Source organism: Neophocaena asiaeorientalis, unplaced genomic scaffold, assembly GCF_003031525.2.
Source record: "Neophocaena asiaeorientalis asiaeorientalis breed wild unplaced genomic scaffold, Neophocaena_asiaeorientalis_V1.1 scaffold45, whole genome shotgun sequence".
Classification (NCBI taxonomy): Eukaryota; Metazoa; Chordata; class Mammalia; order Artiodactyla; family Phocoenidae; genus Neophocaena; species Neophocaena asiaeorientalis.
The window spans coordinates 7,594,996-7,620,096 of record NW_020174642.1 but is presented as its reverse complement, the minus strand read 5'-3'; the positions used below and the strand labels follow the sequence as shown (position 1 = coordinate 7,620,096).

At 37.3% G+C, this 25,101-nt stretch overlaps 1 protein-coding gene across 2 annotated transcripts in view; it reads left to right on the top strand.

The window, feature by feature from the left end:
* Window positions 1-25,101, top strand: part of BRWD1 (bromodomain and WD repeat domain containing 1) — a 117,030-nt gene that overhangs the window by 34,380 nt on the left and 57,549 nt on the right. For both annotated transcript variants that reach the window (XM_024758380.1, XM_024758379.1), the window contains exons 7-17: window positions 116-186; window positions 2,188-2,288; window positions 3,101-3,141; window positions 4,351-4,449; window positions 7,332-7,482; window positions 7,719-7,853; window positions 11,656-11,784; window positions 11,962-12,187; window positions 17,527-17,712; window positions 22,352-22,535; window positions 24,832-24,925. In XM_024758380.1, coding sequence (XP_024614148.1) covers window positions 116-186; window positions 2,188-2,288; window positions 3,101-3,141; window positions 4,351-4,449; window positions 7,332-7,482; window positions 7,719-7,853; window positions 11,656-11,784; window positions 11,962-12,187; window positions 17,527-17,712; window positions 22,352-22,535; window positions 24,832-24,925 — 1,417 coding nt within the window. The remainder of the gene's footprint in view (window positions 1-115; window positions 187-2,187; window positions 2,289-3,100; window positions 3,142-4,350; window positions 4,450-7,331; window positions 7,483-7,718; window positions 7,854-11,655; window positions 11,785-11,961; window positions 12,188-17,526; window positions 17,713-22,351; window positions 22,536-24,831; window positions 24,926-25,101) is intronic.

Sequence of the window (25,101 nt, the reverse complement as noted above, 5' to 3'; positions counted from 1 at the left end):
TACTGTGAGGTACTAGAAATAAGATTATAACATTTAAGTATGCTAGATTAAAACCAATATTTTAAACCATGTTAATGTGCTAAACTAATGTATTTTAAAACATCTTCTTTTCAAGTCCACGTCCCCTGAAGTTCACTGAAAAGCCTAGACCAGGCGTTCAAATGCTTTGTTCTTCTTTTAGTGTTGGTAAGACAACTTTAGTGTTTTTTTCTTAGTTTTATTTTAGCATTTTGAATGACCACATTATGAGAGCGAGCTGGCAGAAAGGAGGCTTAAAGTGTCCATATGAGCAGTTCTTGTGCCATGTGCCCTGTGTGTATGATAAACCAAGAATGTGGTTCTTTTAACTGAACTGCATGTTTTTGGTAGTTTAAATTTGTTTTCCACACACCTTGTGAAATTATTCTCCATTTTCTTGTACAGTGGACTTGTGTGAAACCTTTCATTTTGGGAGAGGTCAAAGATCTTTCCCCATAGAAGTCTGAAAATTTTTTTTTTTTTTTTTTTAAACATCTTTATTGGGGTATAATTGCTTTACAATGGTGTGTTAGTTTCTGCTTTATAACAAAGTGAATCAGCTATACATATACATATGATCCCATATGTCTTCCCTCTTGCGTCTCCCTCCCTCCCACTCTCCCCATCCCACCCTTCCAGGCTGTCACAATGCACTGAGCTAATATCCCTGTGCCTTGCGGCTGCTTCCCCCCAGCTATCTACCTTACTACGTTTGTTAGTGTGTATATGTCCATGACTCTCTCTCGCCCTGTCAAAACTCACCCTTCCCCCTCCCCATATCCTCAAGTCCGTTCTCCAGTAGGTCTGCGTCTTTATTCCTGTCTTACCCCTAGGTTCTTCATGAAGTCTGAAAATTTGAACAAGTGAACTTTATATTCCAAAGCTAGGTTTAGGTGTGTAAAGCTATTCGGAAAGCAGAGCCCCTTTTCATGCATTTTCAGAGCCGCAGCATCTTAAAGTCATTGTCACGACTAATACAACAGAAGGAGATAGTGAACATTTCCAGTCTGAATTAACTTTTAAAAATTAAGCCTCATTTGATGTGTGCTTCCTGCCCTCCCCCCCCACCCCAGCACCACCAAACAATTCTCCGACACTAGTTAGGTGTCCTGTAATTCAACTCAATTCTGACACTACCTACCTAGAGAATAGTGTGAGATCCCACAGGTTAAGGTCTCAGTCCTACAAGATGCCCCACCTACCCCCAGCCTCAGACCAGGTTGTCACCTGTGCTTCTGACCGATGGGCTATATAGAGCAGAGATTCCCACAACTTCCTCCTTGGTTTTGATTAATTTGCTAGAGCAGCTGACAAAACTCAAACATTTTACTCACTAGATTTTCGGTTTATTATAAAAGGATATAATTCAGGAATAGCCAGATGGAAGAGATGCATAGGATAAAGTATGTGGGAAGGGGCACTCTCTGGGTGTGCCATTCTTCTCTGATCTCCACCTGTCCAACCTGGAATCTCTCTGAACCTTGCCCTTTTTTTTTTTGCGATACGCGGGCCTCTCACTGTTGTGGCCTCTCCCGTTGCAGAGCACAGGCTCCGGACGCGCAGGCTCAGCGGCCATGGCTCATGGTCCCATCCGCTCCGCGGCATGTGGGATCTTCCCAGACCGGGGCACGAAGCCGTGTCCCCTGCATCGGCAGGCGGACTCTCAACCACTGCGCCACCAGAGAAGCCCTGAACCTTGCCCTTTTGAGTTTTTTATGGAGGCTTCATTACATAGGCACAGTTGGTTAAATCATTGATCATCACTGTTGATTCAGCTCTCTCCCAGCTCTCTTATCACATGGTTGGTTCCCCTAGCAGTTAGCTCCCATCCATAGATGCTTTCCAAAAGTCACCTCATTAACATAAACTCTGGTGTGTTTGAAATGGGTTTGATGAAAATCAAGACACCAGTATCACTTCACTTAGGAAATTCTAAGGGTTTTAGGAGTTCTGCCAGAAAAAGGGATGAAGACCAAATATATATTTCTTCCTAAAAGTCACAGCATTACACTGCATTAATTTAAAAGTTCTTTATTTAATGAGTTAGAAAACAGATTTGTTGAGATAAATTTAGTTTTGGCATAGAGAGCTTGCTTAATTTAATATAGAAATTTGGTTAAGATATTTGTTACAAACTGGATTTTTTAAACCTTAAAATTTTTATTTCAGGTGGTATGTTTTTAGCCACAGGTAGTACTGATCATGTAATCAGAATGTATTTTTTGGGTTTTGAAGCACCTGAAAAAATCGCAGAACTTGAAAGTCACACTGTAAGTATTCATGTTTTAAAATTCTGTAGATTGTTTATATTCCTGTTGGTACATAGCCTCATATTGCTAAGGGAAATTGTTACTGATTTTAATTTTAACTTAAATTCAGGGGGAATTGGATTTAAAGGTGAAGCATGATATTGACAAACTCAGCACCTTATGGTGCCAAATACTTTGCAGTGGTTATTTCAGCTTTAAGTCCAAACTCTTGATTATGATAATTAATCTGGGTGATTAGGTTTGAATTGATTGGGTCTATTTATCTAAACCAAGCTCATGAAATTAGAATGCTGTTTTATCAGTGTGTACTAAGATAGGTAACTCTCAGTATTCTGGAGTGCTGGTTACCGGTCAGGTCATCTTTTCTCCTATAGGAAGTTCTGTGAAGTTATTTGATTAAAAAAATCACTTTAAAAGAAATTATTATTATTATTATTTGCACATAATCATCGAAGTGAATATGCCTTGTTTTCAGCTATTTAAACCTTTTATTTTGATCACTTTCTACACATATCAATTTTTATACAGATGTAATTAATTGCAAATACTGCTTTAATTTTAGAAGTAGGCTTCTTTTTACTACATGTGTCTGTCTTTGAGACAAGAGCTGTATCTTAGTCTTATTAGGTTCGTAGTTAGATTCTTTGCACTTAAACGTACAATATATGTTTGAATGGCAGGGTTAAGCAGCGTAAGTGCATATCTCTAGCTTTAAACCAAATATGCTTCTGGCTCTAAAACTGAGTGGGTTTTCTTTGTGTACAGACTATGTAGATGATTACTTTTGTGTTTGTTTTTTTCCCCCTCTTTAGGATAAAGTTGATAGTATCCAATTTTGTAACAATGGTGATCGGTAAGTAAGTGTGTGTTTGTTTTTTAAATTTTTTTAATTTAATTTTTTTTTTATACAGCACGTTCTTATTAGCCATCCATTTTATACACATCAGTGTATACATGTCAATCCCAGTCTCCCAATTCATCCCACCCCACCCCCACCCCCCACCGTGTTTGTATTTGTGAGTGTGTTTTTAGGTAAATATACTATGCTTCCTATTAGTATAACTAATATATCACTTTGTAGGTATATATCATATTGCAGGTACTTGTTAGTAAATGTAATAATTGAAGGAAAAGTGTCTGGGGCAGGGAGGAAACAATTAAATGTAAGTTTTAGAATTGTAGTTTCTACAGCCTCCTATGACCAAAAGTAGTTTTTCTTTATCTCACTGCTGGCTAAATGTTTGATTTATAGGAAAATTAGGTGTAAGGATAAAGAAATTTGTTATATTTGAGTAGTTAAAAGAAAATCTTTTCTAATCAATCACTGTGATATAGTGCAACAGAATTATCACTTAAATTATATCGTTTATGGTCCCCAGTGTCTTTTCAGGTACCTTTCCTAAACTGTGATTTTTTAACACTTAGCTTTATTAAATGGTTGATGTATTCTTACACATGGCTAGCATGAATTAATTTGAGTTTAGAGTTAAAATGCTTATAATGGTGCTTTTGGTCTTACTGTTTCTTCCATACATTTTTTTTGTGTGTGTGTGGTACACGGGCCTCTCGCTGTTGTGGTCTCTCCCGTTGCGGAGCACAGGCTCCGGATGCACAGGCTCAGCGGCCATGGCTCACAGACCTAGCCGCTCCACAGCATGTGGGATCTTCCCGGACTGGGGCACGAACCCGTGTCCCCTGCATCAGCAGGTGGACTCTCAACCACTGCGCCACCAGGGAAGCCCATCTTCCATACATCTTTAATTGTCCTTCTCCCCCCCCACCCCCCCTCCAAATTCTTATTGTACATTGTCTTTTCAAAACTCAATCTATTCGAGAAGCTAGTGATTGAGTTTGAAATGTGCTTTACTTAATAGGGCTAGGCAAATCATAGCAAACCAGATTTTCTCTGTTTAGATACGCTCTAAATTCCGTGTCTTTTGGAATAAACACCTATAGATTTACCTGCAGTCAAGATAGCTACAATAAAAATTTTTTCACTTGAAATATTAACTGTAGCCCTTGGTAACATGTATATGAGTAGAAGATCTTCTTTTCTTTTAAGGTTTTTAAGTGGTAGCAGAGATGGAACAGCACGGATTTGGAGATTTGAGCAGTTAGAATGGAGAAGCATCTTACTGGATATGGCTACAAGAATCTCAGGGTAAGTTGAGATGGTTTGTTTCTAAGTAGGTGCATCCTAAGTACTTGGTCTCTCTCTCTCTCTCTCTCTCTCTCTCTCTCTCTCTCTCGTTGGTTGATTGCTTTGTTCAGGGGACTGGAGCCACCTCCTATTAGAAGAGCTACGATCTAAGTGAATGGCTCCCTCCTGCACATCTGACAGATAAATACTTAAACCTCGTATATTCTTTTTTTTTTTTAAGAATTAATTAATTAATTTTTGGCTGTGTTGGGTCTTCGTTGCTGCGCGCGGGCTTTCTCTAGTTGCGGCTAGCGGGGGCTACTCTGTTGCGGTGCGCGGGCTTCTCATTGCAGTGGCTTCTCTTGTTATGGAGCACGGGCTCTAGGCGCATGGGCTTCAGTAGTTGTGGCTCGCAGGCTCTAGAGCACAGGCTCAGTAGTTGTGGTACATGGGCTTAGTTGCTCTGCGGCATGTGGGATCTTCCTGGACCAGGGCTCAAACTCGTGTCCCCTGTGTTGGCAGGCGGATTCTTAACCACTGTGCCACCAGGGAAATCCCCGCCTACTATTTCAAAAAATACATAAAAATAACTCAAGTATATCAAATGTGAAAATTTTCAGAAAATTTACTTTTTGAAGGTAGGATTTTTGGAATTTTTAAGAAGTCACTTACAGCTACGTCTGGCGAAAAAAGCAAACAAACACACTTTAGGTTTAAAAAAATTGGGCTCCAGTGGGAGTGAAAATTTTTCTTTTTGTAGGCTGAAATTTTGGTTTGTAAAATGGCATTGAAGGCAAGTTTGTCTAACTGTCCCCCTCCCTCAACCTCCAAAGTCTCAAAAACGTATCTTTAGCATCTTTGAGATAAGTTTAGTACTTTGCAAGATAAATATTACAAATTTCAAATACATTGCTTTTTTGGTTTGTATATTTTGGGAGGCAGTACAGGTGGTGGAAAGAATATGTGTTTTGGAGTCAGACCTTTGCTCAAATACCATTTACACTGTTTATAGCTGTATAATTTTGACAACATCATTTAATATTTATTAATCTGTTTCATCATCTGGGAAGTGAGACTACCTGCCTTTAAGTATTGTTGGCAATTTTAAATCATATGAAAATTTCCAGCACTGCTTGGTCTAGAGTAGGCATATCGATGTTCTTAGGAGTTTTTCTGAGAAATGTTACACATTTTAGATCTTCATGTCTGCTTTATTTTTAGTAATAGTAGGAGAAATTAACCCATTCTCTGCTGTGGCTCAAACAGTTGTATTGGATTTCAAAATAAATTTGATATTAATATTTTTGTGGAATGATCTGTGGTAGAGAATGGAAAGAATACATACTAGAAATCTGATAATCCTTGTTCACAAACAAATCTTTACAGTTATTTAAAAATGTTACGTCTGGATATTTAGAAGCATCTTAGTGTGAAAGTGAATAATAATGAAAGAATGACAGTGAAGAACATTTGAAATGGTATTCACCCATGAATAATTATTTTATTAGGCAAAATAAGAATACCATTGTAAAAACTTGAATAAAAATTTTTAAATGAGACTGAGAACTATTTATTTTTCTTGTTGTCACCCTCTCTTCATGGAGAGAACTTTTCTTGTATTTTCCCTCATGGTGGAAATATTCTTTTCTCATTTGAAGTTTTACTTATTTCAAATCTTGAAAGGCAGTGTTTTCTGTGTGTAAAAATTGATGGATATATTTGTTTTAATGTTCTAATCTTGGCTAATCAACTTGATGAAATGCAACTTGTCTGTTAGTAAATTCAAATGAAGTGTGGAGGGTCTTAGCCTGTATTCCATTTTGTTATTTATTTATTTTATTTATTTGGCTGCGTTGGGTCTTAGTTGTGGCATGTGGGATCTTCATTGCGGCGTGCAGGCTTCTCTCTAGTGGTGGCGCATGGGCTCCGTAGTTGTGGCACATGGCCCAGTTGCCCTGTGGCATGTGGGATCCTGGTTCCCCGACGAGGGCTCAAACCCGTGTCCCCTTCATTGGAAGGTAGATTCTTAACCACTACGCCACCAGGGAAGTCCCCTTTTGTCTTTTATGTTACACTTCCTCTGACCAATCTAGTTAGATTTATTCTCTCATTTGTGTTCCATGGTGCTTACATAGATAGGTGTTACATAGCACTCATTCTATATTCTTGTAGCCGTTTTCTTTAAAATACATGTTTATTATATGCTTAATCATTTCTTAGAATGTGCTCTATGATTTCAGAAGCAGCTAGGTCCCCCCAGTCCCCCCAACCCCATACTACTGACTGCTGTATTTTATACAGAAGCTTTGCATATTGCTTTCATAAAGGCAGCAAAACACTGCAGACGTGTATCCAAGACCGTTCTTGGAAAGGACCTGTAGGAACAGTTTATAGGGAAGTAGAAAGAGATGAATGCAGCTCATTTACAGTTCAGCAAATTGAGAGTCTGTGTCAGGCACTTTACTAGACATTGGGGTCATGAAGATGAATTACCTTCTTTCTGTCTTCCTGAAGTTTTTTGAAAAAAAAACTCATCTATAGAGAGTGAAGCAGTTGAAAGTATTACTTAATAGGGCTGGCTTGGGGTCAGGAGAAGGGAATAATTAGAAAAGAGGTAGAGAGAAAGCTTTGCTTTTATGAGCAGCGGCGGTATTCTGAAATCTGAAATCTGCCTGTATTCAGTCTCCGAACTGTTTGTAAATCATCCCTTACCCCTCAGGATTTTGCCCTTATCTGTTTATAGATAATCTTTTGCGGGTCAGATGTGATGAACTCTCTATCGAGTTGGTAAGGTATGGACATGAGCTGGATTACTTCAGTTATTTTTGTATTGATGAGGGATTGTGTACATTGTACAGCCTCCTACACATACAGCATTGCACATTTCATTTTTTTTTTCTTAGAGATTTATCTTTAGAAGAGGAAAGGTTTATGAAACCCAAAGTAACAATGATAGCTTGGAATCAGAATGATAGCATTGTTGTCACAGCTGTGAATGATCATGTCCTCAAAGTGTGGAATTCTTATACTGGACAACTGCTTCATAACTTATTGGTAGGTAGTTTTTATAACATATAACAAATAAAAAATTTTTGAACTATAATTTTATTTTTAATAAACATGTTTCATTTATATTATCAAATGAATAGAAATTTGTATATATACTAATGTATAAATTACTGTCATTAATACATATTTAAAAACTCTTATACACTGTGACAATATGGGCTTTTAATTTTAAACTTGTAACTTGCAAACCCTCCTTAACTGTATGACTTTGTTGAATAAAGGGACATGCTGATGAAGTATTTGTTTTGGAGACACATCCCTTTGATTCCAGAATTATGTTATCTGCAGGACATGATGGCAGCATATTTATATGGGATATTACAAAAGGCACCAAGATGAAACATTATTTTAATATGGTAAGTGGAGTGAGAGGTATCTTCATGCATGTTTGCATTTGTTTCAAGTATTTGGATAATGAAGTGTAGCCAGAAACCGACCTGCACATTTTGGCAGTTTATATTTCTAGAAATCAGTCTGATAAATATCTGATAGCCATATATACATACATACATACAAATGTGAAATTAATCTGTATAACTAATTCACATGAGGGAAAGATTTTCAAAATTTATTTATTTAGCTTTGTGTGTGTGAATTTGTCCCTGTCTGTGTTTAAATTGGCAAAATTATGGTAATTCACACAACTTTTTCACTATTTAAATTTATTAAAACATTGGATAATAAGGACTTCCTGGCCATCCAGTGGTTAAGACACAGCACTTCCAACGCAGGGGAACTTAAGATCCCACATGGCACGTGGTGCAGCCAAAAAAAAAAATTTGATAATAAAAAATAATACTCGGAGTCATCTAGGGAATCGAACATCATTGTTTGTTTTTCAGTGTTTCTGCTTTTTGCACATGAATATTTGAAAACCAGATTACGATCTTATTGCATGTTTTTAGAATTTCTTATACATAACTACAATACAGTTACCAAAATAGGCAAATTTAACATTGATAAAGTAGCGTTATCTAATCCAGGTTTACATTCAAATTTTGTCAGTTGTCCTAATAATGCCTTTATAGTTATATTTTACCCTTTGGACCAGGATCTGATTCAGGATCATGCATTGTATTAAGTAGTTATGTATCCCTAGTTTTGTAAGATCAATAATTCTGCCTTTTTTTTTTCCTATATCTTGCCCTTTTACAGGCAAATAATGTTACAGGATATCTCTGTTTTGTCTGATATTTCTTCATGATACAATACTGTTTCACATTTTTTTGATGTAATAAAACATAAATGGTAGTGTGCCGTCCATGCATTATATTAGACGGCACATGATATTTACATGTTCCACTGTTATATGGTGGTAATTATTAATATTTGGTTAAGGTGGCATCTGCCAAGTTTCCCCACTGATTTTTAAAATAGTTGTTTTTTTCTTTGTGAATTTTAAACTGATTTTTTCAGAGACTATGTAAATGTCTGGTTCCTCATGAAACTTTCACAAATATCAGTATCCATCGAAGGCTTTCTAATGGCATCGTTCTTTACATATTTAGTAGTTGGCATTGTTGCACATAGTTTTGTAATCCTTTCTCATTTTATGTAAAGAATGTTTTTCAAACCCTTAAATATTCTTTAAGAATTTGCAAATGTATTTTTGACGGTAAATTCAGCCTATTTTAGCAGTATGTTACCTATATGTTTAATTTACTGTTGTTGAGTATTTAAGTGGTTTCTAAACTATGCACAGTAACAGTACTTTGAATGTTTTTATACTTGGCTGTTAGGTAGATCCCTAATTATTTCCTTGGGATAAATTCTGAGGGAACTGTGTAAAAGGGCTTGTACATTGTTAAGACTTTTGATTTATATATATATATATATATCTCATATATATATACGATAGGTTTTATAAAATTACTCTTCAGTTTATATTGAGATCCAATTCAAACTATAATTAATTTTTGAGGCAATATAGTAGCATCCTATAGGTGAATGATTCTTAGATATTTGATTGAAGATCATCTTAGTTCATGTGTTCCATGTTTTTGTGGGGTTTTTTTGACCTTAAGATTTTAATTTCAATGTGCTTACACTGGACAGTTTCTTCAACAAACAGTTTAAAATACAGCTTTTTATTTATTAACATTAAGTGCACTGAAACAACTCAAATAGCCTGACCCAAGTACATCATTGGGCATCTCTGAAACTTGCATCTCTGTTCAAATTACTGGAAAAAGAACTAAGCCTTCTTCAGTTTTTCTGTGGCCTTAAAATTCATAGGTACATCCATCTTTTAATTAGCCTTTAAAACTCAATAGGAACATTACATACTAAATTTAATCTATTAAAACAGAAAACTACATTAATTCAGGCTTTAAACAGAATATAAGCTAAAATAACCTCTAAGCCAAAGAGTAATCTGAAAAAAGTCTCAAATGGGCAACGATGATCTTATTTCCAGTCAGACACCAAAAATTGGCCTTGTATACTGGATTCTTGTTACCTTTACTGCTCAGCTGAGAGTCTCCTAATTCTTTAATGCTAGACAAATTACGTAGGGTTGTAAACTACTAACAAAAACAGTATTTCATTAAGTAAATAGTTAACATAATGTGACACTGAAGTGTTCTCCAGGCACAGTTGAAGGTTGGATTTTGTCAGGAATCATTGTGTAGGACTCTTCAGACTGCAGGTAAAAACTGGAGTCTGTCTTGCTCTGCCTAGGTAGGTTTGCCCACTTGGGAAAACTTCCTTCTCAGCAGGTACCCTGAGCAAAGCTTTTGGTGCAGTAAGTTCCACATGTATGATAGGAGAGTAACTGCCACCATCTTTGCTTTACCAGCCAAGGGCTCTCCCCTCCCCACCCTCCTCTGCTTTACTTGGACTGAAGGTCTCAGGCCAGAGGTGTGAAGTGGTGCCAGGGTGTAGGTTGGGCTGTGGTGGAGGTGGCTCTTCAAAGGACCCTGGGGGTGAATCTGTGTAATAGGAGGAAAAATATTTACACGTTTTTTTCCTTTTTATGTTACGAGAGAATGCAAATTTGTATACATGGATTATCTTATTCAGCAAGTCCCTAAATATCCCAATACCTTAATTCCTCCCCCCCACCCCATTTTGTTAATTGGCACTCAGTCATGTGTGGTATAGCAGTAGTGAATTATTGCTTTTCGAGCAGGTATTTAGGTATGTATATGAGTTTGTTTTGGCAGTTAGTTGGGTGGATGAATCCTTTTTCCAACGCTGGTTTAACTTGTCCTAAAGTTTAATTATTGGAAAGTTATAGGCTGAGACAATAGATAAGCATAGCTCTACACTATTGAGTTAATGAAACAACTCATTTAACTATAAATTGATAATACTAAACTACTATAATTTACAGTTAAAAAAAACAAGAATGAAACAGAAAACAGTTTAAAAGTTATCTATTTAAGGCAACATTCATGATGCACTTAGAGTATCCTTTCTGAAATTTGTGGCAGTTTGAAATAAGGTAGTTGCAGGTGCAGGCATTTACATATGCACCCTTGAGACTTTGCAGCATTACAAATTTTGCATTTCCACTTAGTCATCTAAGTGGAAAGCTTAAACTCCGTAAAAGTATTGATTTTAGTTCATGAATTCCAAACTTTATTAATCTTTAATCATTTCCCTTGTAGGTTTTTTTTTTTTTTTTTTTTTTTTTTTTTGCGGTACGCGGGCCTCTCACTGTTGTGGCCTGTCCCGTTGCGGAGCACAGGCTCCAGACGCGCAGGCTCAGCGGTCATGGCTCACGGGCCCAGCCGCTCCGCGGCATGTGGGATCTTCCCGGACCGGGGCACGAACCTGTGTCCCCTGCATAGGCAGGCGGACTCTCAACCACTGCTCCACCAGGGAAGCCCCTCCCTTGTAGGTTATTAGTCAAAAGATTTTTGTTATATATTGAAAGAAAAGTTTGTGAAATTGTCATTCACATGTAAGAAGTAAAGAAAGCCTTCATTTTGGATTGGTTTATGATCCTTCATTTGATCAATTTGAGAACTAATTCTTAGAAGATCTTTTGAGATTTTTTTCTAGGCTAGTGTTATCTAAAATGAATTTTATTTTCTGAAAATATTAACATGTGCTTAACGAAAACTTTGTTTAAAAATTTGGTTTTTCAGAAGTTGATATAGCAAAAGCTCTTACAAAGAAATGGTCATACATTTTTCCCTCTGTGTTTCCTAGATTGAAGGACAAGGACATGGAGCTGTATTTGACTGTAAGTTTTCACAGGATGGACAGCATTTTGCCTGTACAGATTCTCACGGTCACCTTCTGATATTTGGTTTTGGATGCAGCAAGCCATATGAAAAGGTCATTTCATATACTTTCTTACAGCATGTAAAATAGTTATAAAGGATGTTTTGAAAATAGGTTAGATGTATTGATTTAATTTTTTTGTCTTTTCAAATAAAGTTAACTGGTTAATAATTTATTTTCTTTAACATGTGTAAACCTCAAAATATCAATTTGTAAACTTGCCTTTTCTAGATTCCCGATCAGATGTTCTTCCATACTGACTATCGGCCACTGATTAGGGATTCTAATAATTATGTCTTAGATGAGCAAACTCAGCAGGCTCCTCATCTTATGCCTCCACCATTCTTGGTAGATGTAGATGGAAATCCTCATCCAACTAAGTATCAGAGATTAGTACCAGGCCGAGAGAATTCTGCAGATGAGCATTTGGTTCCACAGCTAGGTTATGTGGCAACAAGTAAGTTCTAAGTCTTTTGTTTTGTTTTGTTTAATTTTTAATTTGAAAAATGTAAGTAATAATACAAAGAACTTCTGTACTTTCAGATTCACCAGTCCTTAATATTTTGTTTTATTATTGTATCGCTAGATACATATTATTGTTTTGAACCATTTGACACTTAAGTTCTGGCCCTCATGTCCATTTACCCCTAAATACTTCAGTATGTATTTTCTAAGAACAAAGATATTTTCTTATGTAATCATAAACTGTTATCAAAATTAGGACATTTAACAATTATATAATACTGTTATCAAATCTGTAGTCTGTAATCAAATATTATTGTTCTAATAATGCCTGTTATAGCTTTTTTTCCTCCCTTGGTGTAGATTTTAATTTGGGACTGCACATTAAATTCAGTTGTCATTGATTAAGTTCAGGTTATGCATTTTGGAAAGAAGACAACATAAATGGTGTTGTAGCCTTCGGAGTATCATGTAAGGATGCTTACGATTGTGTTTTGTGCACTTATTGGTGATGCTGACTTTGAACACTTGGTATCCGCCAAGGTTTTCCACTATGAATTTTTTTTTTCTCTTTGTAACTATTAAGTAGCTTGTGGTTTAAATAACCTGTGCTATTTCAAACTTTTAGGATCCATTGATAATATTTGCCTGAATCAGTTGTTACTCTGAACGTTGCAAAACAGTTTTCTAACTCTGTTATCATTGCATCTGCATTTTATCATTAGCTGGCCATCTACTACTCTCCCATTTATTTATTTATTTCATTTATTAAGTTTTAGTATGGACTTCCCGGTTGTTATATAGTGGGTTACAATCCAGTACTATCATTGTTTAGTTGCTCATATTATCCTTGGATTTGGCTGGGAGAGTCCATTCAAGCTGAGTTTTGTGTATTTTCCCAAGTCCCCATCATTCCTTGAGCACTTCATTACTTTCTGGCAAAAGATGTTCCAGTCCCATCTTGTACTTTGCCTGTCCTAGCCAAGTACAGAGTTTTTTGTTTTGTTTGCTTTTGTATTTGTTCATGGCAGTGTAATGTTTTTCCCTAATATTATTAAATGCAATTAATTTTTTATTTATTTTTATTTTTGAAAATTTTTTGCGGTACGTGGGCCTCTCACTGTTGTGGCCTCTCCTGTTGCGGAGCACAGGCTCTGGACACGCAGGCTCAGCGACCATGACTCACGGGCCTAGCTGCTCTGCGGCATGTGGGATCTTCCCGGACTCGGGCACGAACCCGTGTCCCCTGCATCAGCAGGCGGACTCTCAACCACTGCGCCACCAGGGAAGCCCTAATATTATTAAATGAAGAAAAAAGATGCTTCTATTTTGTTTGGATGAGGATTAATTTACTGAAACTAAATCACCTTAAGGTTAAAGATTAATGTAAATCACTATATGTTTACTCTTTCAAATTTTTTTTATTAGTTTGATTGAAGTGTACTTTATATACAACAAAATTCACCACTTTTAAGTGTACAATTCATATGAGTTGAGAAATGTTAAACAGTCATGTAAACCACCACCACAATCAAGATACAGAACATTTCCATTGCCCCCAAAAGTTCTCTTGGGCCTGTTTGGAATTAGTCCTCTCCCTTCTCCTGGCCCCTTGTAATGACTGTTTTATTTTGTCACTTTGACTTTTCCTTTTTAAGGAATTTTGTATAAATGAAATCATACAATATGTAGTCTTTTGTGTCTGGCTTCTTTAACTTAACATGGTTCTTTTGAGATTCATTCCTGTTGCAGGTATCAGTTGTTTTTTTCCTGTTTATTGATAGTGCAGCATTGTATGGATATACCATCATTTATCTATTCACTAGTAGCTGAAAACCATTTGTCTTTTTTCCATTTTGTAGCTGTTTTAAGGAGTGCTGAAATATCCAACTATCCTGTGGATTTGTCTTATTTTTTCCTTCAGTTCTCTCAATTTTCTCTGTATGTATTTTAAAATTCTGGTATTATATACCTACATATTTCAGATTGTGCTCCTGGTGAATTCTTTGTTTTACAATTTTATTTATTTTTGGCTGCATTGGGTCCTCGCTGTTCGTGGGCTTCCTCTAGTTGTGGTGCGCAGGCTTCTCATTGCGGTGGCTTCTCTTGTTGCGGAGCATGGGCTCTAGGTGCGCGGGCTTCAGTAGTTGTGGCACACGGGCTTCAGTAGTTGTGGCACGTGGGCTTCAGTAGTTGTGGCTCGTGGGCTCTAGAGCACAGGCTCAGTAGTTGTGGCCCGCGGGCTAGCTGCTCTGCGGTATGTGGGATCTTCGCGGACCAGGGCTCGAACCCATGTCCCCTGCATTGGCAGGTGGATTCCCAACTACTGTGCCCCCAGGGAAGCCCTGAATTAATTCTTTCATCATTATGAAATGTCCTTTTTTATCCTCAGGAGTATTTCTTGTTTTGAAGACTATTAACTTTGTTTCATACTAAAGTAAATAATCCAACTTTTTAAAATTAGTGTTATCATGTTGTATCTTTTCAATTCTTCTAACCAGTATGTCTTTATATTAAAACAGATTTCTTGCAGGCAGCAATCTAGTCTGACAACCTGTCCTTTAATTGGACTATGTAGACCATTTACATTTAATATAATTATTAGTGTAGTCAGGCTTAAAGCTCTACATAATGCTACTTGTTTTGTCTATCCTTTCTGTTCTTTGTGCCGTTTCTCCTTTTTTCCCAAACTTTTTTGAAGTTGCTTATTTTTTAGTGTTTTATCATTATTGCCACTAATGTTTTATTAGCAATACCTGTTAGTCCTACTTATTTTTAATGGTTGTTCTAGGGCCTAAATTGTCACTGTGTAGTTTGCAGACCCATGGTTCTATCCATGACCTTTTATGGGGTCTTCGAGGTTATGACTATCTTCATAATAATACGGAACTATTATTTACCTTTGACATTTGCACTGATGAAACAGAAGCAGTGTTGGGTGAAACATTTGGTACCTGAGCACAAATCAAGGCTGTGGCACCAAACTACTAGCGGTCATTGTATTCTCCACTGATTTGAACACACATTTAAAAATATTCTGAGTGTTAACATTGGAAATATGCTTAAAACAGTTCTTGTTTGTGTCTGAAGTCTCTATACTGGCTAGTGGGAAGGTGTACTATTGCCAGCCCGGTGAGAGTTCTGGCAATATTTTGGCATTAAAAAATGGCTTGGCTTTTTCATGTTTTATTCCCCAGCATGGTGGAGTTTTAACCAATGTGTGCACATATTATTTAGCCAAAGAATCGATTCCTCATTGTGTACCTCTGAGCTTTCTGTGCAATCCAGTCCTCTCTGATATTCAGCTTTGCATATTTTAATCTTTCCCCTGCTCTCAAACTCTGATCTCTGTCTCTCAACTCATTGTGACCTCTGGATGGTACTTGGGTTCCCTCTCCTTGTTCTGTAGTCTGGAGATTGCCTCCAGGCTGTTACCTGGAGCAATCAAAAGATTGGGCTCCATTGTCTTCTCTCAGGGATCACAGTCCTGTGCTGTTATCCAATATCTGAAAGCCCTTCTTTCATATATATTTTTTCCAGTGTTGTAGTAGTTTATAGTGGAAGGGCACTGTAGTACTTAAGCCTTTATGTGTAGAAACCTTCTTTAGTATTTGAATGGTGACTGCATTATGCCAAGTAGAAACAGGTATCATTCTTGATATTTCCCAAGTTACATTTAAATTCAGTGCTGTGAAAGAAAAGTTACATAGGGTTTTTTGGGGAGGGGAGAGGATTAGAAGTCTCCTTTTCTGCTGTTTTCCCTTTGGTTCTATGTTGTGATCTTAGGGATGTTATGTTATTCCTAGTCCTAATTAAAGTCTTTTTATCCTTTTACGAAATTTAAAAAAATATACATTGATTTTATTTATTTATGTTTGGCTGTGTTGGGTCTTCGCTGCTGTGTGCGGGCTTTCTCTAGTTGTAGCAGGCGGGGGCTACTCTTTGTTGTGGTGCGAGGGCTTCTCATTGCGATGGCTTCTCTTGTTGCAGAGCATGGGCTCTAGGCGCACAGGCTTCAGTAGTTCTGGCACGTGGGCTCAGGAGTTGTGGCTCGTGGGCTGTAGAGTGCAGGCTCAGTAGTTGTGGTGCGTGGCCTTAGTTGCTCCATGGCATGTGGGATCTTCCCGGACCAGGGCTTGACCCCGTGTCCCCTGCACTGGCAGGCAGATTCTAAACCACTGTGCCACCAGGGAAGTCCCTTGTTATCCTTTTAGATTAGGGCTCCACTTCTTGCTGTCTTAGTTCATTTTTTGACAGTGGTCAAAAAATTTCCGTGGATTTTGTTTAGCTCTTCTAAATTCTTCATTGATTTCCACAGTAAAATGGAGATGTCATCAATAAGATTTAAGGGATCTAAAAGTAGATTAGTAGGATAGAAGTATTTTTCCCCCTGAAATAGTATATGACATTTTTCAGTTTCTGACGTGTTACTATGGATGGCAGTATATCTTTGCATTCTTTTTGCCTAATACCCTATTAATTTCAATTTGTTAAGGTTCTGCTTATAAACTGGTGGGGGGGGTGGTCCATGTTATATATTATGTTCAAAGAAGATGCGTTTTATGATGGGAGGATATGTAACGAGTTGTTTGCATGAAAATGTCAATGTTTAGGTAAATTTCAAGACCCCACAACCATCTAACACTTTTTATCCATTAACACTAACTGAACCTATTAAATATCTCTGAAAATGTATTATTTGAAAAATAAAGAAGCAAAGACACTTAAAAATATCTTATTTTGTATGTGGAGGATTATGGCTATGCTTAAAGCCTATTTGAAAGAGTGACTTAAGCTTGGTGGGAGAGGCACGTGGAAGCTGCCTCCCTCAACTGTGCGTACTTGGGGTGGGAGAGAGCTGGAGTTGGGAGTGGTCATTTGTTGAAGGCCTAAAAGGTGTTACTTACTCTTTTTTATTTCATAAGACAGAGAAATGCCACTGCTTTTCTCTACATCAGAAATCGCACATTATTGGTTGTTATAGTCAGAGAGACCTTGAGAGAGAAGATTTTAATGAAATACTTGTATAAATGAGGGGCGTTAATGTGAAACAGAAAAACAAGACTTTCACTTTCACTCAAGTGTGTTTCCAGGTGCTCACTGCTAGGGATTTCAGAACCTCTGTTGAGGTTTTTGTGGTACTTAGTACCTAAAGTTTGTTTTGAATTTTTTTCTATGACTTAATTAGTTATGAATATAAAGGATATCTTTAATTGATTATTTTTGAAAAACAAGAATTCTGACAATTGCTAATGTAATTTAAATTGTAGCCTATTGAAAGTTTTTTCCTCTTCATATGTATTATGATTTCATATTCATTCATTGAATTTGCAGGTGATGGAGAGGTAATTGAACAAATTATAAGCCTACAAACCAATGACAATGGTGAACGAAGCCCAGAGTCCAGTGTTCTTGATGGAATGATAAGACAGTTGCAGCAGCAGCAAGACCAGAGAATGGGAGCAGGTCAAGATGCTGTTCCAGGTGGACTTTCAAATGGGGAAGAAACACCCCGAAGAGGTAATAAATATATGAGAGCTATTTTGCCTTAATATGGCTGGATTGAAATTGAAGAATAAATGAAGTCATTGTCCCCTACATGCAGTGTAAAAAGCCTTAAGCAATGTACGCTTACAACTTGAGTAGTAGTCTGGAGGTAGCTTTATTAGGTGTAAGGTTGATGGGCTAACAAATGGACATTGGAATTTCAAGTACTATGAAAGGCTATTGAAATCTTTTTGCTCTAAAATAAGAGTATTTACAAAATTACATTAAATAAATAAGAGTAAAGAACAAAGTGTTTTCTAAAGGAAACACTAGATTTCCTTTCCTTTATAATCCTTAAAAAACTGAATTGAGTAGAGCCCTAATGTTTCTTACTGAATCAGAAAGCTTGAAGTGAGTTTTCAGGGCAAAGTACTTGATATTGGAATGTAGTAATAATTATGTTAGTGGAAATAATCTAGAAGAGATGGGCGATTGTTATGCAACTGAAAACTTACTCTAGAAAAGCTAAAACCTTGTGGAAGATAAGAGAAGATTTGAGAGGCTGTAAAATGCTATAAAATTTCCTGTCTCTTTATTGCTCAGTGCTGTGTTCTGAACAGTTTCTTCAGCTCTTTCTGCCCTTTCACTCTTTTTTTTTGCGGTATGCGGGCCTCTCACTGTTGTGGCCTCTCCCGTTGCGGAGCACAGGCTCCGGACGTGCAGGCTCAGCGGCCATGGCTCACGGGCCTAGCTGCTCCACGGCATGTGGGATCTTCCTGGACCGGGGCACGAACCCGTGTCCCCTGCATTGGCAGGCGGACTCTCAGCCACTGCGCCACCAGGGAAGCCCATTGACATACTCTTATTGTTCATTTACACATGCTCCTCTTTTATTTGTTTTAAATCATGATAATAATCTACATCTTTTTATGTGGTCCTGTCCTGTTTCCCTATCCCAAGATAACAACTATTCTGAATCTCATGTTGATTCTTTGCCTTTTAAAAAATAGATTTGACACTCTTAAATGTATGAATAAAAAGCATTTGTTTTTAAACTTTATCCAAAGGTTTATAAAGGTTAACTTTATCAAAAGGTTTATAAAGGTTTATAAAAGGTTTATAAAGCGACTTAATTTTTTTCACATAGTGCTGTATTTTTAAGATTGCTCAGTTGTCGCATTGGATTAATTTTGACTATTGTGTACTCTGTTGTATATCTGATTTTATTAATTCATTCTCTTGATGGACTTTTGGGTAGTTTTGAGATTTTGCTAATCTCAAACAGAAATGCTATTAACAGTCTTGTATGGGTCTCATACACACTTGAAAGAATTTCTCTCTCTCAGGTATGTTTTTTTCCTAAATTCTAGAGTAAGATGTGAACTTTATCCCTTAGGCTTCATTCTATATCTTCCAAGAACTGGAACATTCTTTTATATGATCATAATACAATGGTCACAGTCAACAGACTTTACAGTACTACACAATGTACAGACTATACAGTACTGCTCTCTGATGTACAATCTTTACATTTCCCCACTTGTCCCAAAATTGTCCTTCATGGCTTTTTAAAATTTTAGGGTTTAATCAAGCCTTGGTCCATGTGCTTAATTATTGAGTCTCTTTTAATTTAGAACAGTTCCCTCATGGCACTGGTACTTTTGAAGAGTTCAGGCCTGTTGTTTCACAGAATTTCCCTCAATTTGAATTTGTCTGATTATCTCAAAATTGGATTCAGGTCAGACATTTTAGGTAAGAATACTGCATAGTTGCTGTGTTCTTCTCAGCGCATCAGAGCAAGAGGCACAAGATATGTATGCATTTTTCTGCACCTTGCTTTTTTCCCTTAACAGCATATTCTAGAAATCACTCTTTGCATTCACAGAGCTCGTCTTCATTCCTTTTTATAGCTTCATAGTACTCCACTGTGTGGAATAACCAGTCTTTGTAATTAATCTGTTTATGGCCACTTAAGTTATTTTTCATGCTTGCTATTACAAGTAATGTTGTGATACATAACATATATTTTCTTCAAACTGTTGGAGAATAATACTATGACTTGGGCAGTCAAATTTAGAATTTAGGGCTTCCCTGGTGGCGCAGTGGTTAAGAATCTGCCTGCCAACATAGGGGACATGGGTTTGAGCCCTGGTCCGGGAAGATCACACATGCCACAAAGCAACTAAGCCTGTGCACCACAACTACTGAGCCTGCGCTCTATAGCCCACCAGCCACAACTACGGCGCCCACGTGCCACAACTACTGAAGCCCATGTGCCTAGAGCCTGAGCTCCGCAACAAGAGAAGCCATGGCAATGAGAAGTCTGCCCACCGCAATGAAGAGTAGCCCCCACTTGCTGCAACTAGAGAAAGCCCACGCACTGCGACGAAGACCCAGTGCAGACACACACACATACAAAATTTAGAATTTATTTTTAGTTCTCAATTCAAAAAGTGTTTCTTAAACATCAATATTAAAATTTTAGGGTTTAATCAAGCCTTGGTCCATGTGCTTAATTATTGAGTCTCTTTTAATTTAGAACAGTTCCCTCATGGCACTGGTACTTTTGAAGAGTTCAGGCCTGTTGTTTCACAGAATTTCCCTCAATTTGAATTTGTCTGATTATCTCAAAATTGGATTCAGGTCAGACATTTTAGGTAAGAATACTGCATAGTTGCTGTGTTCTTCTCAGCGCATCAGAGCAAGAGGCACAAGATATGTATGCATTTTTCTGCACCTTGCTTTTTTCCCTTAACAGCATATTCTAGAAATCACTCTTTGCATTCACAGAGCTCGTCTTCATTCCTTTTTATAGCTTCATAGTACTCCACTGTGTGGAATAACCAGTCTTTGTAATTAATCTGTTTATGGCCACTTAAGTTATTTTTCATGCTTGCTATTACAAGTAATGTTGTGATACATAACATATATTTTCTTCAAACTGTTGGAGAATAATACTATGACTTGGGCAGTCAAATTTAGAATTTAGGGCTTCCCTGGTGGCGCAGTGGTTAAGAATCTGCCTGCCAACATAGGGGACATGGGTTTGAGCCCTGGTCCGGGAAGATCACACATGCCACAAAGCAACTAAGCCTGTGCACCACAACTACTGAGCCTGCGCTCTATAGCCCACCAGCCACAACTACGGCGCCCACGTGCCACAACTACTGAAGCCCATGTGCCTAGAGCCTGAGCTCCGCAACAAGAGAAGCCATGGCAATGAGAAGTCTGCCCACCACAATGAAGAGTAGCCCCCACTTGCTGCAACTAGAGAAAGCCCACGAACTGCGACGAAGACCCAGTGCAGACACACACACACACAAAATTTAGAATTTATTTTTAGTTCTCAATTCAAAAAGTGTTTCTTAAACATCAATATATTTTAATACAAATTTTGGATTAATAGCAGGGGCATTTAATGTCATTTTTAATAGATGGAGTATAATATGTTGTGCACGGCAAATTGGTTCACATTTGATTGGTGAACAGAATGTTGTACATAGAAGAATGCAGAGGTTTGTTTGTTCATATTTGAGTTTTACCCTAAGCAAGGAGAGCTGGTGTATTTGGAGTAAAATTTAATAGCCTCCCGTAGGAAAGGATATAGCCCCCAGTTTTTTTTGTTGCATTAGTAGCAGGATCCCCTTCACCCTGTGGTTCAAGAAAACAAGTACTTTGACTGGGATTCCCTCCACATCCCCCCAGGGTGGTCTCCATCCTTTGTGACTTCCAGCTCTTGGGAGGTTGCCCTGCCTCCTGTGTCTACCTGATCAGCTCTGCATAGGCTTAGGGCTTGATGTGGTCTGCATTGCCCTGTTACCCACTCTTCTAGCTCCAATTCAGGTGCTGCCAGCATTTCCCCACTTTGCATTTTTGTGAATTTTTAATAATGGGCTCTGGCAACTTGCCTGCTTGAGTGGCTTAGATTATCTCTTTAGGTCACAAATAATGTTTTTTGTTAGAGCTCTTATTATAAAGCCACCACAGTTTGCGGCATCTATTTGCAGTGCTAATTTTTCCAGAAAGATGTGTTTTTAGTTTGCAGTTTTGAGGAAGGCGAGGAGGGTTTTAGGACTGCAAATATAACATTGTTATAGAAAATGCTTGTACATTAAATTTCAGAAAGTCTAATAAAAATGGAAATTGAGCTTAATAGTTATGTTAATGTTCTGTAGTCTGCATTTTTTAAAGAGATCTTTTTAAATTTATTTTGGCTGTGGGTCTTCGTTGCTGTGCGCGGGCTTTCTCTAGTTGCGGTGAGCAGGGGCTACTCTTCGTTGCGGTGCATGGGCCTCTCATTGTGATGGCTTCTCTTGTTGTAGAGCACAGGCTCTAGGTGCGCGGGCTTCAGTAGTTGTGGCTCACGGGCTCTCGAGCGCAGGCTCTGTCGTTGTGGCGCATGGGCTCAGTTGCTCCACGGCATGTGGGATCTTCCCGCGCCAGGGCTTGAACCTGTGTCCCCTGCACTGGCAGGTGGATTCTTAACCACTGCGCTACCAGGGAAGTCCCCATGTAGCCTACATTTTGATCTCAGTCACATTAAGATTCTTTTTTCCAAAGTTTTTTCAGTAGATCTTTTTTTTTTTTTTTGGTTTGTGTCATAATAGGAGGAATGTATATGCATATTAGATTGAAGTTTGTTTTGTAATCATTCTTGACAATTTTTCCCTAGGTTTTAGAAGACTAAGCTTAGACATCCAGTCCCCTCCAAATATTGGTCTGCGTCGTAGTGGACAAGTGGAAGGTGTTCGTCAGATGCACCAGAATGCTCCACGTAGTCAGATGGCTACAGAGCGTGACCTGCAGGCCTGGAAACGAAGAGTGGTTGTACCAGAGGTACCACTAGGCATATTTAGGTTTGTTTTAGGATATCTATTAATATTGTTTATATCTGTGAAAATATATCTATATGGTTATTTACACATTTTAATCATTAGTGGTATAAATAATCATATACATATATTTTAGTAATGGGTTGGGATGTATTTTAATGTGGTAGGAAAATGTCAAAATTGTTCTTTAACTCCATAACCAATCTTGTTTCATCTATACAAACACCCCCTGTTCTCCCTTCAGTATTATTTTGAAAGATATTCCAGACATAATATCATTTTGTCTAAAAGTATGTCCGTATGTAATTTCTAAGGATAAGGAATTGTCTTAAAATATAACTATAATGCCATTGTCATATCTTAAAAAACAAACAATTCCTCAGTAGAACCAAATAGCCAGTGTTTAAATTTCCAGTTGTTCCAAATGTCATATTTTTAGTTTTTTGCAAGAGTATTTTGTAAGTGGTAAAATTCCATCAGAAGGCACATAATATCTTTTTCTTTATTTCTTTTCTTTTTTTTTTTTTGTGATGCTAGCAGGAACTGATACTCACTGCCCAGGTTCATTAATTCATTAGGGATTATAAAATAGTGATATTTCAGCTCTGAAGTCTTTATTATCTTGGCTACTTCCAAATAAAAATTTACCCACATCTACTATTTGATTATCCAGTAGTAAAGTTTGTATATAATAAACAAGTTTCTGTATAAAAAACAGGATAGCTACCTGCTCATTTTGCTTTATTTACCTTCAAAATAAAGATTTATTCCTTTATATTCTTCTGCAGTGGCCGGTTTGTGTGTTTGTTCACTGTGTTAATTACACTGCTGTGATTTAGCTTATTTCTAATGTCCTTGTTAATGTTTAAATTTTTCTATCTTGGCCAGGAGGAGCTTCTTCAGGTTGGCTCCTGCGTCCTTTTGAAATGATGTAGTAGCCTTGTGTAGCATCTTTGCTGTCAGGCATGGCAGGGTGTTATAGGTTCTTCTTGTAAATTTCTTGACCTAGACTTAGGATTAGTCTTTTCTCTTAAGCAGCCCTATTTTCTTTTAGTGAGAAATGATACTTCATAAGTATAGTGTGGATCGTAGGGTTTTCCTTGTACTGAATTGTGATGTACTGATTTTCAAGTTATCAGAATGGAGGCAGCAAATACTGTTTTTCATTGATATCTAAAATGTTTCAGTATTCTGTCACGTTTGTGTCTCATAATAACTAATACCTTGAGGGTAATTTTGTAAAAGTTTTCATGTGTTTAGCCAGAAGAGTCAGTTGATGGGTGAAGTAATATTGGATAATATTTATATTTCATACAGTGAATTTAAGGATGTTTATAAGTATACGATAAACTAATGAAAAGCAAAATCTGGAATTGGGATGAGAAATACAGAAAATCACTGTCGTGTATGCAGCATTCTATAATTAAGCCTTAAAATTATGTCTGAGTTGCATGGTCATCAGAACTGAAAGTGTCATTTTAGGATACTTTTTGTTGTCAAAATCAAGGGAAGCAAATAGGTATCAGGAGTGAAAGTCCTGAAGAATAGTTCCTTAAACGAGCATTTATCTTGTTAACATAAAGGAAGACTGGAAGTAGTTTAAGGCTAGAATCATGGTTCCCCAGCATTTTCCCCGGCGGCAAAAAGGACATTTCTAGTTGAAGGGATTTCATTTAAGCAGACTTAATGGTCCCACATGACATGTCTCCTCATAACTCATTGACCAGAATGTCCATATGGCCACACTTAGCTACAGAGGAGGCAAGGTAATACAGTCTCTATTTAGAGCAGCAAAGAGCCTAGATGAAAATTTGAGATTTTGCTTCTAAGGAAGAAAGAAGAATGGATTTTGTGAGTCAGCTAGCCGCTGCAGTATAATTTTCCCAAAGAAGAGCATAGCTCTTTCTAGAACTCTATTCTAAAATACATTTGAGTTTTTATGAAGGAGATGCTGAGTGATACAGTAGAATCCTTTAGAGAATGGATTTGCAATCTTGGAAAGTCGTAGGTACATTCTGAGTAGCTAACATGAGAGATTCTGTTTGAGTTGGTCCTCATAGGGCCAATCAAAATACAAATGAATGAATACTTCTGTGTTAAATATGAAAAATAGGACCTACTAGCTGCCTCTGAGATTTTGGTTATATTAAATTTCTAGAAAAGTGTAGTTTGCCTTAAGTTTTGTTATAACTTTAGGAATTTTCTGTATTAATTAAAAAAATACTTAAGTTATGATTCCCAGAATCATAATGATTAGTTTTTTTCTCTATATATCCTTTATTTATCAGCAATTAATATAACTGGGTACTTAAATTTGTAGGAAGTTGGAAGACTTCAGAATAGAGAAAGGTGAAGAAGAAAGAAATCTTTATATAATTGGAAGAAAGAGGAAGACTCTCCATCTTTCACAAAAGGTAACCTAAATTCCATTTCCTTAGGAATAAACAAATTAGAAATTAAACTGAAATTTATAGTTTTCTTTTTGATCACTGAGAATATTAGTAATATTAGTCTTCTGTTTGGGATTTAAAATAGTAGACATAAAGTTGTACAGGTGTTAGGAAAAGTGGCTTGAAACTTGCGGGAAGTA